Genomic DNA, 16,722 nt, shown 5'->3' with positions numbered 1-16,722 from the left:
TATTTGCTCTACATAGTGCATAGGAGGTTTCAGATTTTTCTTGACAGGACATTTGAACCCTTCTACAAGAACATCAGATTATCCTGAAGACATTTTATACATTCGCAGAAACATTTTATACATTCTGCCCGACTTTTCACATTTGCATAGGATTTCGTTGCATACATTGTTCTTTCGTCTGCCAATCTTTAAAAGTATCCTATCCTAATTTAGTGCATCTTCCTAAGCATCAGACGCTTGCTGATTAGACCTTTGTCGAAAGATAGTCTAAACAATAAGTTTTTTTATATGTCTCATATCCGACATATTGCTTAGTATGCAGTAGTAGAGTGCAGACCGATCTAAAACTCACAAAAGAGTGAAGAAACACCACAAACTTGCATATTCGATCCCAAACCCAACGATATATTAAAACCAGTCTCTATTATCTCGAGCAAGGCGGCGAATTTTTTCAGAAAAGAGGATGAATAGGATACGTATAATTTAACCCAGTTTCTGATTTAGGCAGATTTAGATTTTGAACTTGACAAGTTAAAAGTCTTTACTTTATTAATTAAAGCATCTTATTATGCAGCACGTGGTCTACTGCTATGCACATTAATTAGAATTTTATTAATTTTTGCCCTTTTGCCTCTAATGTTTAGTTGACCGACATTTCGATAATTTTTTTTTATGTTTCTCAATAAGATATAAAAGTGTATAATTATTTTCGGATAGCTAAATGGTATGCATTCATATCTTTGTATTCAGCATGCCATTTGAAAAGAATATATGCGATTAATCCACCGAATCTGACGGACTGGATTGCGTATGAAAGGATCTTTTGTAATAAAAGAAGAAATCGAAATATCAAGAACGAAACTGCATTTGTTTCATGTTTATTCAAAATATCTTGGGTATCAGGTAATGAACAGTTCTTCATGTATTCATATTTATAGCCAGTTTTTATTATTGTTATCGTATTTCTCATATTCTTTCATATTTCTTGCTTGTTCATGAATTAATACGCCTTTTTTTAAGTAGTCGTAAAGTCAATGCTTTTTTTTATTTCAGCGAAACGAACAATCTACAAGTAGTGATAAAGTATTAATAAATATCTTATTATAACAAAAATAATTGACAATATCTGCTTACTTAATAGGGCGCATCTTGCAGCTACTATTTTGCGATGGCGTGGCTTCATATAACAGTGGTGAAGAAACAAGTAGAATATAGCCATAAAAACGCAGAAACATGACATAACTCTGTAAGACAGACTCATGGAGTAATATTCGCCTAGGAGACCGCCGACAGAGCAACCTATTATTCGACCTAACATGGAAAAGGAAAAAAAAAACATTGAGTAAATGTTTTGCGTGAATTAAAATCACTGAAGATGTAATTTAGAGAAGTATTATAAGTTTCTAGTAACTTTAAATGTATTTTGTTAATCATGCTAATTTTTTGGAATAAATAGCAGAGCAGGCTCATCAGAATACTTCATCAGGAAGCATTGATGAGTTTGCTTTTTACGTGCAGGATGGTAATTCTTGATTTTTATTTACTATTTAGATGTAGTAGGTACTTGTGCCGCCCGCCTTCGGTTGGTTGCGCAAGCAAGACTTGAGGATGATTGTGAAAGCGGATAGTGGGAAAAAATGCAGAAAGTTGCTTAATTAATCTTTTTATTTAAGAATTACCATTACATTCTTGATTTTAAAGGGAGCGAAACTTTATAACTTGTGAAAATTTCAAAAATTTATAAGAGATACATTTTTGAATGTGGGAATTTTCAAATATTGGACGTGAAATGGTCGAAAAAGTCGAGCAGGTTTTGAAAAATGGCTAAAAATCAAGGAATTACGTTGAAATTTCGGTATAAATTTCATTTTGAAAAATCTTTATCTTTTCTTTCCCATAGCAGAAAGAGTACATTTATGAGACTTTGTTTGTTAAAAGAAGTTCTGTGCGAAAAACTGACAAACAATCGTTTCGAATTTAAATTGAAATCTAAATCAAATTTTGAAGAAAAAACGCTTTGAGAAATACAGCTTCTTTTTTAGGATGTTCAAAATTTCGTAGCTCTAGTTCTCTCTATCTCTCTATCTATAATGATAAAAATTAATCAGCTATATGGTACTTGATTAACACCTCGTAAGGGTTTTATTACTTTCAGTTCGTCATTTTCCGAGAAAAAGGCAAAATTCTTGCCAGTCAACAAGGCCAAAGACCTTTAATTTATTTTCCGTATGATAAAAGTGGCGTATCACCTTAGAAAAGTGATTAATTTAAGAAATAAATTCATCTCTGTTTCTTAACAATATTTTGTACTTGTGATTTTACATTCGTATAATACGTAAAACTGGTTTCTAACGTTGTAATATTATGCCGACTGAAAAATTTCCAAAATCAACTTCTGTGCATTAATCGGCTGTAAAAATAAAATCTGATGGTAGTGAGATATTTTAACATACTGATCGTAATCCTCTATATGCATTTTCTTTTTAATTTTATTCAAATTGAATCTTTTCCAAATGGTCATATACATTCGTGTGCAAAATTATTAATAATGCCATTATGCCTCCGAAGAATTCTACAAATATTCAGCCGTAAACGTTAGTAAGCGTAAGCGTACACGTACGTCACATAATACGTAAGTGTACCCGCGCGTGTCTGAGCTATGATTGTTTGGATGGGATATAAGCGCACTATGGGTTTTGAGAGTGTTCGTACTCTTTGACGACATTCGCCGTGTTTCTTGCAAAATTCGGGTAAATTTTGTAAGGTATCAGTTTAAATGAGTTGACACGGATGACGGAATGGGACGGAAAATTGTCGGTAGATTGGAGGCAGGCCAATCACAAGCTCAGGTGACTACAAAGTACAATATAACGCCCAGTATCATCTGCAGTTGTGAAAATAGTTTCAGGACACTGGATTCATATCAAGATCTGGACAATGTTGACCAAGATCTAGAACAACGAATAAAGAACGTTATTAGGCACTTTCAGAGCTGCGCCACTGGACTTCTACAGCTTTACTGCTCTCATATAAGCTGTATGCAGCTACTGGAACTTGAGTTTCACGCTCTACAGTTGCCCGAAGGCTTCAGGAGATAGGGTTGTATGCCAAAAGATTTGTTTACATCCCGCTCACTGCGGCACACAAGAGAGCGCTTTTTTGCAAGTGCACCCAGCATGCGCCTTAGACCAGACTTCAGCGGAGCAACGTGCTTTATACAGATGAGTCGAGATTAAGTTTGGACACTGATTCTCGGCGTACATATATCTGGAGAAAACATGGAACACGATACCATCCCTTCCCCGCCAGGGAAAAGGATCATTACGATGGAGGAGGTGCAATGGTTGGGGCAGGTATTATGTTAAACAGCTGCACGCCCCTGCATGTGTTTGATAAAGGCACCCTGACTGCTATGAGGTATAGAGAAGAGATATGAGAGCTCTATGTTCGACTTTTCAGAGGCACAGTTTGTCCTTGGTTCCTGTTAATGGACGACACTGCTCGTTCACACAGGATTCAGTTGGTGGACGATTACCTGTAAACTGAAGATATTCAGTTAATGGATTGGCCTGCCATGTTTTCTAAGATTAATCTTCTACAGCATGTTTGAGACGCTCTTTGGAAGGACAATTTCATCTTACCATCCTTCTTCCCCTCTTTTTCGTTTTAAGCTTACAAAGCTTTCTGTTCCCCTTTCGCCGTTTAGCCTTCCCTCTCAGCCCCTTTTAGTCGATAGGCTTTTCTTCATTTCACTTGTTCCCCTTCTTTTTTAGCCGTGATGGCTCTCCCCTTCTTCAGACTAGTTTTTAGCTTTTTGCGTCTTTCCTTTTTAGCCGAAAGGCACCCCCTCTCTTTTAACCGTTTGGCTTTTCTTTGAGGCCCTTTTGCCCAGCTGACGTGCCTTGCCTTGTTTTAGCCTATTGGCTTTTGCCCACTTTGGTAGTTAGCACTTGTCTCCTCCTGCCTAATCAGGAGTGAGATAACGGAGTGTCTATAAGCGTGAATTCAAACCCACTTACTGGCAGCAATTCGTTACAAAACACCGCAGTTGCTTTCAGTAGCAGCAGCGGTTATAAGAGTTTGTTGTTTGTTGTTACCATCCCTCTTCGACAGCCATTCCGGAATTGAAAACTGCGTTGCCGCAGAAGTAGAATCGACTGCTACAGAGGCTGCTCAACTGCCTCCTGTTCAGCATGCTATCATGGTGCGCGACATGTCTGGCTGCGAGAATTGACCATAGCGCATATTAGCCTCATTCTCTATTCGATGTCACAACGTAATATTTTGTTCATCTCTGCACTATGAGAGTTATTGATAACCATGTGTATATAAAATGACTTTTGAATTATACGTCTCTTTATTCTTTTATAAACGTATATTCATACCAAACTTCATTAAAATCTGTTCATTAGTTTTTCAGAAATTCGACATAATATGCAGATTCTCTTAATTTTGCAGAGTGCATCTTTGAGTTTCCATATTTATACTATTTGTTCAGAAAGGAAACGCTGATACAAGAACTATAAATTTCAAAGGTGATATTCTTTCGTTGCTTGTAAGTTAAAGTTTTATCGTTATTTAACAATAAAAATTTTATTTTATCAGTTGGCAACAGCAGGTATTATTTTAACTCATTTAATGGTAAAATCCTATCAGACTGTAATGTAATGTACTTTCATGCATAGATAAATTAATATAATAAGAGAACAATTATATAAATCCTTTTAGAATCAGTCGGAAGTTAAGAGATATACAAAAATTGTTAAAATAACTTACCTACGCCAAAATGAGATACTACCAGTATGTAATGCATAGCAATTCTTTTCCCTTTGCTACTGCCGTCGTGTTCGACAGTTGCAACGAGAGCTAACCAAAGAATCGGTACGGTGAATGCTTTCATTGCTTCAAACGGAGATGCCCACCACCAGTGGGACCATTCTTCTATGAATGATAGTCCTGCAAGATGAATTGCATGAAATGCAAACGCCGCCGATACTAAATTAGCTTCTCCTATATTCTGGATTAAGTTTTTTGATACCCACAAAAAAGGTACGCCGCACAAAAAGCCGATAGACTGCATTGTACCCAGTAGCAAATGATTGAATCCAATATCCTCGTACAGCAATGGATCAAATACCTGAAATGGAAAAATACAAAGCTAAAATATTTCGCAGTTAAGCAAAATTTTGATTTTTACATTGATAGGTGTTACCTCGATAGAAATTTTTATGTGAAATTTTCATTCTGAAATTCAGTTGGAGTGTTTTATCCCCATATACAAAGACTATGGTTAAAAATCGATAATTTTCAAAACTCAAAGCACTGATGTCTGGAAATCTAAAAAAGTGTTTTAATAGTACTTGAATAATGCTTCTGTGAATTAATTATACACCGTGTTCACAAAACTCCTTGCCCGGCCTTTATTTTATCAGCCATTGATAGTAAACGTATACTATCAGTTGCAAAAATGCTTTAAATTACGCAAATATTCATGTTTTGACATTTTTAAACTGAAAAGAAATTAATTCGATGAAAATTAAAAATTCTCAACCTTTATAAAGCCATCCAATACTTGTATTCCGCAAAATTTTATACACATTATAAAAAATTAAACACAAAATGTTAAACTCCTGTACGACAAAAATTGGTTGAAAAATCGAGGAATACGTGTACGAAAAATTGACTGGGGAATTTCAGTATTTGGGAATTTTGATATCATTTCAAACTTTCCTTGAAGGGTAAGTTAATAAATAAATTAGAATAATTTGAGGTTGATTTCTCCTCTTATATGCCATACAATGATATTCTTTTGTGGTTCATTAATGAGTAACATTCATTAATTTGTAATTTTGTTACAACTGGCATGCTGAGAGAGTTTTTGCAGAAGTATGTTCACTCTAAAATGCATTAATAATAGTTTTATAAAGTTTTATTACTTTAGAATTATAACGTTTTAATCATAAAAACCTTCTCAAAGCAGAAATATTATTCAGTTTTAATGTTTCTAAGTAACGGTACGAGCTGGCTGAGTACTAATGGCAATATTGAAAACTGTCAGTATTTTCTAGAATTCTCTAAGATTCTACGTATAAGATCTATTTTTTAACAATTTCGTATTGTTAAATGCTTTTCATGGTAACTTGCATAGAAATACTCCTCTCTAAATTTCTTAAAACCAGTAACCGTTTTCTAAAATAATAATTCGTTTTCAGTTACGCACAGATGCAAACATTTTGCTTTGAAATTTATGTGCGCCCCCTGAATGTATGTGCAACTTAAAAATAAAGTATCTCGGTCAATTTTTGTCCCGAAGTTCAAATGATTTTAATTTAATTTTTTATAATGAATGTAAAATTTTCTTAAATATAAGTATAGGGACCGGGCGAACGTATAAAAAGTTCGATTTCGTATTTTTACAAAATTGATTTTTTTAAAGTTCCAAATGACAGAATATGAATATTTACCTCATTTGAAATATTTCCGTAACTATAAGTATATGTCTAACGACCAACGGTATCGATGTACACTTGCGTATGTGCATTTTCAGCGTTTCCGTTTCTTATCTAGTTTGCAAATAACGATTCCTTATTAAATAGTTGCATAATTTTTATCATTATTTGAAAACATGCTTTCCTGCAGCGTATTTTGGTTTTCAGATACAGCTTTTCTTTCTTTTCGACAAGTTAAGGAACAGAGCAATGATGAAAACCGGAAGTCATCGAAATTCTAATTCTGCCTTTTTTATCTTGTAAATGCAATGGTGCATTGAAAAACTGTAAATAACTCACTATGCGAAACTGTAAACAAACCACTACTACCATTTCAGCAAAAAATGTATAAAATTTAATTGCGAACTTTATGCTCACAAAAATGGAATAAAATAAAGAAACCTTGATCTTAAATTTATAAAATGTGAAGAAAGCTCGTAGAATGTATTGTGGTTAAAATGAAGGTAGTGGAAAGAGTAGATCAATGAAATGTGGGTCATTTGTATAAAAAATATTTCTATATCTCGAATTATCAAGAAATGACTGTAGGCAGTTAGAAATAAATATTGTTAGGATTTCTTATTAGCGTTTTTTTATTCATACATATAGCATAGTCACTAGATTGACAACAAGATTTTAAACTGTATTAATAATTTAAGACTACCCAAGCAAATGTGCCCATTTGCTGAGATTTTTTTTCCTTCTGTAACTATAAGGTATTTCTCCCGCCTTCTTAGCATGCCTTCGTGGTGTAGTGGTCAGCACGTTCGGCGCGTATTCGAGAGGTCCGTGGTTCGAGTCCTGGAGAGCGCATTACTCATTTTTCATGTCTCCTGCTTCGAAATATCCTAATGAAGCTACAGTGGCGCCCTAACTAAAAAAGGTGGTGGATGATGATTCTTCACCACCAGGATTTGACGATTGTGTCTCCTAATCTCCAGTCGTTTTTGAAAAGGGGGAGTATATAAGGTATTTCCGCCGCCTTCTTAGCATGCCTCTGTGGTGTAATGGTCAGGACACTCGGTGCGTATTCGACAGGTCCATGGTTCGAGTCCCGGCGAGGACATCGCTCATTTTTCATGACCGTTGCTTCAAAAATAAATTCTAATGACTGTACATAACTACATATTGAAAAATGCAATACATCTGTATCAGATAAATCAAAAGTACATCTGAAACGAGTAAAAAATCGTGGAGTTTAAATAAGAGACAAAGACTAATATAGAAGCGTTGTACATGTGACTTAGAATAGAACAGAAAGAGAACAGTGCTAGGAAGGATTGGATAAGAAGAAATATAAGCCTAAAAATACGTAATTATTTATTTCGCTCCGAAATAATGTAAGGATAAAACTTAAGTTGGGCAAGAAATAACTCAAGAGAGCAAATAAATCTCAGATTAACTGCAATGCAGCATTACAGGACGTCCTAAATGAGTGACCGTGTTGGGCACTACACTTAATGAGACTCCAAATGTGCCAAACATTTAATTTAAGTATGTTAGTTTAATACTATTAATACTACCGCAGAAGTCGCCAGAAGCACGTTTTGTCCGGCGCAGTGAACATTTTTTTGTCAGGCACCACCTGACTGTCAAAGCAATAAATTTTGAAATTTTAGATTGCCATTTCGTTGTATCTTCCGTATCTTGCTAAATATATTTTTTATATTATTATGGACGATTTCACTGAATATTTCCTCACGTCGCTTTACTAGATGTAATTTAAGTATGAAATAAAGAACACTGATATTATTTTAGGTATACCTGAGAAATTCCCCATGCAGCTCCAATAAGCACCGCAATCACTGTGATAACAACCAGCTCCAGGGAAAGATGATACTTTTGTCCAGTTTCGTCTCCATAATTTCTTGTAGTATAGTCTTGGGAAACGTCATACCGAAAGGTATTCCCTCCAACTGGCAAAGGCAAGGCATATATTAAGGAACAAGTGATCAGTTCACATGCTGCAAAAATGAAGTATGCTGGAGAGTAATCTGGAACTCCAGCCACATCACTGAAATAGTCCACCAATACGCCTATGATAACTGGACAGACTGTTAAAGCAAATGACGGCCAAATACGTGTTCGACCATATGCTCCACGGTGATACGGTCCAGCTGAAAAATAATTCTTTTCATAACATTTATTACAGTTTTAACTAAGAGTACAATAAAGCAAAAGAATTACAATTGTAATTAAGGGCTGCAGCGAAAACATCGCGGAGAAAACAACGCAAGTGGAAAACGTTTCCTAACAAAACATCGTAGGAAAAATGAAAGCAAGGAGAAAACATCGCAGCTCTAAAACATCGTGGTACAAAGCATCGTCGTCGAAAATAAGGCGGTTCAAAAATTTCACAGTCCAAAATATCCTGGTAAAAAAAAGTACCTACAAATCGTCGCTTGACGATAACATCGCGGACATGACTTTTTCAGGCTTTACAAATTATAAACTGCGGGAAAAAAAAAAAAAAAAAAAAAAAAAAAAAAAAAAAAAAAAGAGGGACAGTTCTATATCTTCCGTTCTACTGCGCCGATTGACGAAATTCAAATTGCGTTTTTCATGACTCGAAAGACTTAAAATATATATTAGATTTATATATAGCATTGCTCTAACATAGGTATTTTGACACAAAATCGGACCTTTTTCTGAAATAACATACCAATTTTTTTCCCATATTTCGATTCTACGATTCAAATTATACCTAGATACTAAATTTTATAAAATTTGGTGAGAAATTTACGGAGAAATTCAAAAATTTTTCTTGGCAGAATTTTTTTAGTTTGCTCCAAGAATAATTCACTTGGAAAACTTCTTAATATGTGGCAATCAATCCTTCCATTTATGCTCGTTTCTGCTTCCAAATAATTTTAGCAAAGTGTTTAAACCACATTTGATGTTTTATCGCTTTCAACAAATATGCGAAATTTTAAAATGCGCCAATATATAAATTCACGTATATCTTCAGAAATTTTTAATAAAAAAAGTGTAATTTTTTGCAGGTATGCTTAGAAATACGTCTACTTTAAGATGATGGTAAAAATTTGATAGACTATAATTCAAAATGTTTTTGGAAAATTTATAAAAATTATTAAAAAATACAAATTTTAAAAATAAATCATAAAAAATGGGCGAATTTTATTTGGAATGAATCTAAATTTCGAAATATGAAAGGAAGAATCAAATAAGTTTAATAAAAAAGAGAGATTAATAAATACATACCAAACTCAATTAACATTGAGGAGCTAAAATTTTGAGAGCTAATTTTTTAAAAACTACTCATGCGATTTTTACAAAACTTGGTACTTTGGCGTAATTTGAGTTGTAGAATCGAAATATGGAAAAAAAATGGTATGTTAGTTCAGAAAAAGTTCGATTTTGTGTCAAAATATGCTATATATAAATTTAATACATATCCTAAGTCGCAATGCTATATTTAAATTTAATACATATCCTAAGTCGCGCTTTCGAGACATAAAAAAGCAAGTTGAATTTCGTCAATCAGCCCAGTAGAACGAGAGATATAGAATTGTCTCCTCTTTTTTTTACTCAGTGTGCATACATATTTGCATAACGATTTGTGACTGCAAGAAGAAATCAGAAGTATTTTTACTTTTGTATTTCATATTTAGGGATTAACTAAAGTTTTTATCGAAAAAATAAGAAGGAAACTTAAGCATTCAAAAACTGAAAATTAGTAGAAAATTAATTCTCATTATAACAATTAGTAGAAGTTTTAGCTTACGCAATGAATGCCTTAAGGTCGTTAATTAATTAAAGTCTTTTATAAATTTTACTGGTATTTGTTCAGGAAAAATATTATCTAAAAAAAGATTAGAAAAGGAAGATGAGTAACCGCTTGAGGTTATCTTTATTAAACTTGTTTAGTTAATTATAAAATTATCAGATTATTTTCTTTCACCTTCGTCAATCTATTCTTTTAGAGATAATTAAATGCTGCTTTGTTTGAGTTTATTCGTCTTCTTAAAGTGTCATCAACATTTTCATATACAAAGTGCAGTTAATCGTTTGGATGCTGATTCGTTAGTTGCGAGGAAACATATCAGTTGCATAATATTGCATTAGGGAATTTGGAGTTATTGAATTATCGCAAAGCACACTAGCTCTATCTTCGTAAGGGAAAGGATGCCTTTGAGGAGGACTTTCTCAAGAACTGTCATTGTACCGACATTATACATTAGAAAAATCACAAAAAATCTCATGCATCCGTGGAACGACCAGTGTTCAGCGATTTTACCACTCAGCCACTATAGCCGGCCAGTTCAACAAGGGAGCTATTAGCAACGAAAATGAGTAGTTCGCTTTTACATCACCCATTGGAAGGACTCGAATTTAAAAATATTCCTCGTTCTTTCTTGCGTTCTCAAATCATTGTGTGACTATGCAGTTACAACATTTAAAGCCTGAAAAACACGTTTTCTGCGATGTTATTGTCATACGCTGATTTGTAGGCCCTTTATTTTTTACTACGATATCTTCGATGAAGATATTTTTTAACTGCGAAGTCTTTAAACCGTTTTATTTTCGAGGACGATGGTTTGTATCACGATATTTTAGAACTGCTATGTCTACTCTTTGTTTTCTCTTCTCCTACGATGACGACGTTTTTTCCTTACGCTGACGACATTTCCTCCTTGCGTTGTTTTCTCTGCGAGGTTTTCGTCCGGGATGTTTTCGGCGGACACCGTAATTAAGAGTACAGTAGAACAAAAGAATACAACCAATTTTGTCCCGAATATAGCCTACAAAAATGTAAGTCTACATTTCTGAAGTTTCTCCAGATTGAAAGAACTTTCATGTACAAAGTTAGATTAGTTAATTAAGGACTATCTGTCCAAACCGAGAGATGTCTTCATGGTGAAATTTAAGGACTTTCGTTCATGTTACACAAGAGAAAAATTTACAAATAAAGCCATCTAACGTTTAGAAGTTGCTCATTCTGAAAACGTCATTTAAAATTAAATGGTTTTAATAATAAACGTTGTGTTAAAATTAATTAAATGTATTTTTCATTTAAAATTAAGCAGTAAGTTACATATTTTCTTAACGCACGGAACGGATTTAACAGAAGTTTATCATTGAAAATCCCAAGAAGTTTTGTATACCCCCAATAAAATGGAGCACCAAATGAGATGAATAATATATTGAAGACAAGGAATTTAACTTTACTTATTATTATAATTTAACTTTACTTTATTATAATTTAACTTTACTTTTTATTAATTCTATTTAATTTTCTGTATTTTAACATAATATCAAATAGAACAAAAAAAATTGTATTTGATGATATTTCTCTCATATGTGTTGAATACTATGTTTATAAAACACTTCTCATACGTATTAAAGTATAAATTCATGTGCTTTACTTATCGCCTGCGTGCTCAGTCTTGGAATGCTAAAGGATATTTAAAAATAAGGACTTCGGATGCACTTGAACACACCAGCATTTACAGGCTTGACTGTTTGAGGTGGCAAACTATGTTGAAGACTGTTTTATCGTCTGGATATGCGATGTCCCATAGAGTACTACTATATATTTAAGAAATTTTTTATTATTTATTAAATAAGCTTTCGGAATATGATAATTAGAAGTTTCTGCAAGATATCACACAAGTGGTACTGGGCAAATATATTTAAATAAAAAAGAACCGAATTTAACCAATTCCTCAGCACCTTCAAATGACCTCATTATCTCAATTAATCATTTCAGTAATAATAATAAGCGATTTTTACTCAGATTTGCGTCGTGTTTTTATAAATAAGCCCAAGTAAGTAGGTCTCCGAATTTCCAAAATCTTTACAGTTCAAGCAAATGGAGGAGTCAAAATAAACCACAAAATAGTAACAAAGTAAAACATAAACGATTTAACAATAAGCACATTTATTACTTTTCTAGGTGGAATAATAAACAAGCAGCCGGGATAACTGCACCTAGATCCCTATCATATTTTTCTCTTAAATGCCTAAAAACGCACATCTCATTTGTTAATTAAAAATAATTCCATATTTTGAATAATGAATAAATTATCGTTTTGCCTTTAAAGGAACTTTACTTTCTTGTCTCTCATAACAAATCTAAATATTACAAAATCATTCATTTAAATTACTGTATGACAATACCAGCAACAGAATTATCCTTCCCGTAAGTACTTAAATCATTTAAGCGCAATAAGTTTATGAACACATAATGATATAAAAATTTTTTTAAAAATTAACTCACAGTGAGGGAATATTCCAAACCAGTTTTCATCTCCCTGTTAAAAGCCTAAACTCATGCACAAGAACTTCAAAATTTCTTCTTCATCAAGGGCGAATTTGTCAAACTGCAACTGTCGTTAAATCTGCCTCACTCTATTTCTGCACACAAGGAGGTGCAACTTTTTACAAGCTTTGACACACGAGAACTTTCGTCATTGATCTCACTGATGACAGAAGAAACGCCCTTGGGAAGAGGGACTGCGAATTCAATATTTACCCGCGTACTCAAGGACCGCTGTCTAGATGCTCTTCTGTTGGCTATGAGAATAATAGTAGACAGAGCCCTTTATATTTCTCAGTCAGAATGTGAAGTGTAAGAATCTTATTTTGGAAGCATATAATCCATATAATCAACTGCAGGGCCGTTCTTAGGCCATTGGCTGCTCGTGTAGTTTCCTATAATTGACGCCCCCAAATAAAAAAAAAAGCTCAATGATTAATGAAATTTTTATTTCTACTCACTAAGTACTTTTATGAAAGATCTATGTATTATGAACTACTTGTACATAAGCATGTACTATGAACTATGTAACTATGTAAGCATATATTATGAACTATGTAACTATAAGCATATGTTATGAACTATGTAAGCATGTATACAGGACCAATGTATGCTCTTATAGGCCCCATCAGGTGTTGCCCCGGATAGTTGCGGAACCTGGACTAGACCCGAATAGTCTTAGTAAGCCGCACGGGTGTCCAGATTCTACTCTCAACTCAACTCACTAAGTACTTACATATGACAAACTGCATATAACGTACTTACATATGACAAACTGCATATAACGTACTTACATATGACAAGCACTTACAGAGAATTTAATAAATTTAAAATATTTAGGCTTGGTATAGCGAGAATCCGGCCGTCCCTGATTTTGACCGTAGTCTTTTACGAGCTGCACCCCCGCTAGGAACGGCCCTATATTGAGATAAAATCAATAAATAAAATCAGTTGAGAACCTTAGTTGGAAGAAGAGGCTTTTTTTTTTTTTTTTTTTTTTTTTTTTTTGAAGACAGACCAACGCCAATACCATCTTGCCTGGCAAATGGAACTCACGGCCCATACATCGGAATGGCCTAGGACAGCGATTCTCAACCGGTGGTACGCAAAGAAACGAAGTAAGTAAAAAAGTATTTTCTAACGATTAAATTCAAAAATCTCGTGAAGAAAAAGAACAATTGATAGAAGTTTTCTGTGACTGAACTCTAAGTGAAGATTTTAAAAATAACGCACTTGTTAACTTTTGGCAGAATTGAAAAAAATAATTTAAAGGCATTTCAAATAAAGCTATTAAATTTTTATTCCTTTTTTGCAGAGCCTATTTGTGTGAATGAGGATTTTCTTCCATGTTATAGTTGAAAAAAAATTACAGAACAAAATTAAAAGTGAATCCTAATTTACGGTTAAAGCTAAGGGAAATATGACCAGACATAAAGAAATTGATCTCTTAAACAGGCCAAAAATTTCATAATAAATTTTAGAATTAAATATTATAACTCAAATTTTGATAGTTGAAATGGTAGTCTATTTTTAATCTAATATTTTTATGTGTGCATATTTAATACAAATAGCCAACAGGCTGTGCATATGAGAAAATATATATATATATATTTAATATTTCTATAGAGAAGCTGAAAAATAACCATTGTAAAATGTAGTGGTGGTTCCAATTTTTGTTTAGGTGGTTCGCGTTAGTCAATAGGTTGAGATCCGTTCCTATCGGGGTTACAGCGCGTGAAAGTACGCGGACGGCGAAAATCAGGGGCGGCCGGACTCTCCCGATACTACGAATAAATATTTTAAATTCACTAAATTCATTGTAAGTACTTGCCAAATGTAAGCATTTTTTATACTATTTGTCATATATAAGTACTTAGCGAATATGAAGTAAAAATTTTATTAATCATTGAAATTTTTTTTAAATTTTGGGAGCGGCAATCTTAGGAAAGTACGCGGGCAACCAATGGCCTAGGAATGGCCCTGTGCGCGAAATTGCCCCCTTCTCTTTTGTATCTTGTTCTTAACACCTCATCAATCAAACCCAAATCTCAATTATACTCACGCACAAGCCTCGAAGAAATTTCTTATCAACACCCACTTAAATTCTACAGGTTGAAGAAAAAAACATAAAACTACATTTGACCAAGTGGATGAATTTTTTGCTATTCCTTTTTTTATTTTCAATCCCCCCCCAAATGAATAGATGCACAACTGCTGTAATGAAACCTGTCGCCTTGACACTTATAAAGTGAGTCAACACATGCGAAACAAAATTCGACCCCTGTTAACTTCCGAAAATAAAGAGGAACCAACAAAAAGAGATAAAGTTAATCCTGTTCTTTTAATTGCAGAACGAAAGAGTTTTCTCGACGTCCTTTCTTTCGAAAAACTCTTTTGTGAAAGTAAAGCAAAATCTTCAAGGGGATGGCTTAAAACAACAACAACTGATATTAAGATTCCATAACCTTAAATGAGCCTTAATTGGGCCTCATTAATAATTCATTGATAATTATTGAGTAACACGGACGTTTCGGGGTTAAGAGTGAAATTTCTTCGGAGAAAGAAGCATCCAAATCCACAACATAAACATTATTGGTATCGTTATATGAACGAAATGTTAGGAACTCCGACATAGAAAGGAACCAGGATTAAGAAAACAAGTAGAATAGACAGGATAAAAAAAATATAGTAACAATTTTCTCGTTATTCATTATGAAAAGGTCAAAGAAAAGCAAGTTTCCACATCCTCTCAACATCAGTAGAAAATATGGCCACTTCGAAGTTCAATGAAGCGTGACATTTTTAATATGATTTTCATTTTTTTCATTCATGTTTTCTATGTCATGCTTTCCATCCGCCCTGTCTGGGCGAGTATTTTCAATTGTGTGCATAAAGTCTGAATTCGCTGTTATCTGGAAAACACAAACGTGAAACATTAGAATCTCCTTAAAATTCAATTCTGCCGTAAAGATACAGACTCTACTGTAAAGATAGGTAGGGATTGTTTCGCCATTATGCATCACTCCCATCTGTGCCATCTCTTCTCAGCCTTAAATAATCAAAATCTGGAATGTTTTATTGTTAGTAATGCATTCCCCAATTTCCCTACACTAGTTGGTAGAATAACTGCTTTTAATGAGATTGATAGTGAATCACTATTCTTCTGATAAAATCAATCTGAACCTCTTCGTTGTCTCTAGTGACGATGCTCATGACACTGCTACAGTCTGGCTCGACAGCGCTAGAGTAGGTCATGCATCTGACGTGTCCCCTCGCTTATATTGCCAGAAGTATTCATCTTAGCAGAAGTCTGGATCAAATACGTGGTGCCCGTAGCAGTTGAAATATTTAGAGCCAACTGAGCAGGGGTATCGTTTTTGCTTGTTTTCAATAAGAGGAAAACGTGCCGATCATCTTGGGTTTTTATGCTCCTTTGGACACCAATAGCATACACACACAGAAAGCTATTCCCGTGGAATGAGCAGAATAGAAAACTAATGGTTTAGAGCAGTGGTGCCCATCCTTTGGCCTATCGCGAGCACATTTCCAAAACATCAACATTTTTATTAAACATATTTCCAATCTTATGTGATACATCTGAAATATTAATTTCGGCAAATGGGTTTGAGACGAATAACAATATTAGTTGAGCTTTATGGAAATCAGAGAAGAGGAGTTCAAAATTATTTTTCATTGCATTTAAATTTTCCGAGTATTTCTCTGTTTCAATTGCCTTGTGTTTATTAATATGGCTTGATAAATTCTGAAAAGGGTGAAATTTCTTTCTTTCATCTGATTTATCCATAAACTTAAACTTTATCTCAAAAGCAGTTACAGTCTCAGTCAATTGAAAAAAGGTTTTTCCCTTTTCCTTGGAGATCTTCGCTCAGTTTGTTCAGTTCAGCTGTTATATCCGTGCGAAAATACAGATCGGATAACCAATTATTATCGTCT

The 16,722-nt window shown here is 33.9% G+C and overlaps 1 protein-coding gene across 1 annotated transcript in view; it reads right to left on the bottom strand.

Moving 5' to 3' along the window:
- LOC118189055 (uncharacterized) overlaps positions 1 to 16,722 on the bottom strand; it is a 42,106-nt gene that overhangs the window by 6,962 nt on the left and 18,422 nt on the right. The window contains exons 5-7 of the mRNA XM_035359590.2: positions 8,253 to 8,605; positions 4,777 to 5,137; positions 1,135 to 1,311 (exon numbers count right to left, since the gene is read on the bottom strand). Coding sequence (XP_035215481.1) covers positions 1,135 to 1,311; positions 4,777 to 5,137; positions 8,253 to 8,605 — 891 coding nt within the window. The remainder of the gene's footprint in view (positions 1 to 1,134; positions 1,312 to 4,776; positions 5,138 to 8,252; positions 8,606 to 16,722) is intronic.

The sequence above is a fragment of the Stegodyphus dumicola genome, chromosome X1 (genome assembly GCF_044657685.1).
Source record: "Stegodyphus dumicola isolate Sdum_Otavi_A_Nest chromosome X1, ASM4465768v1".
Lineage (NCBI taxonomy): Eukaryota > Metazoa > Arthropoda > Arachnida > Araneae > Eresidae > Stegodyphus > Stegodyphus dumicola.
This window is presented reverse-complemented; position numbering and strand designations above follow the sequence as displayed.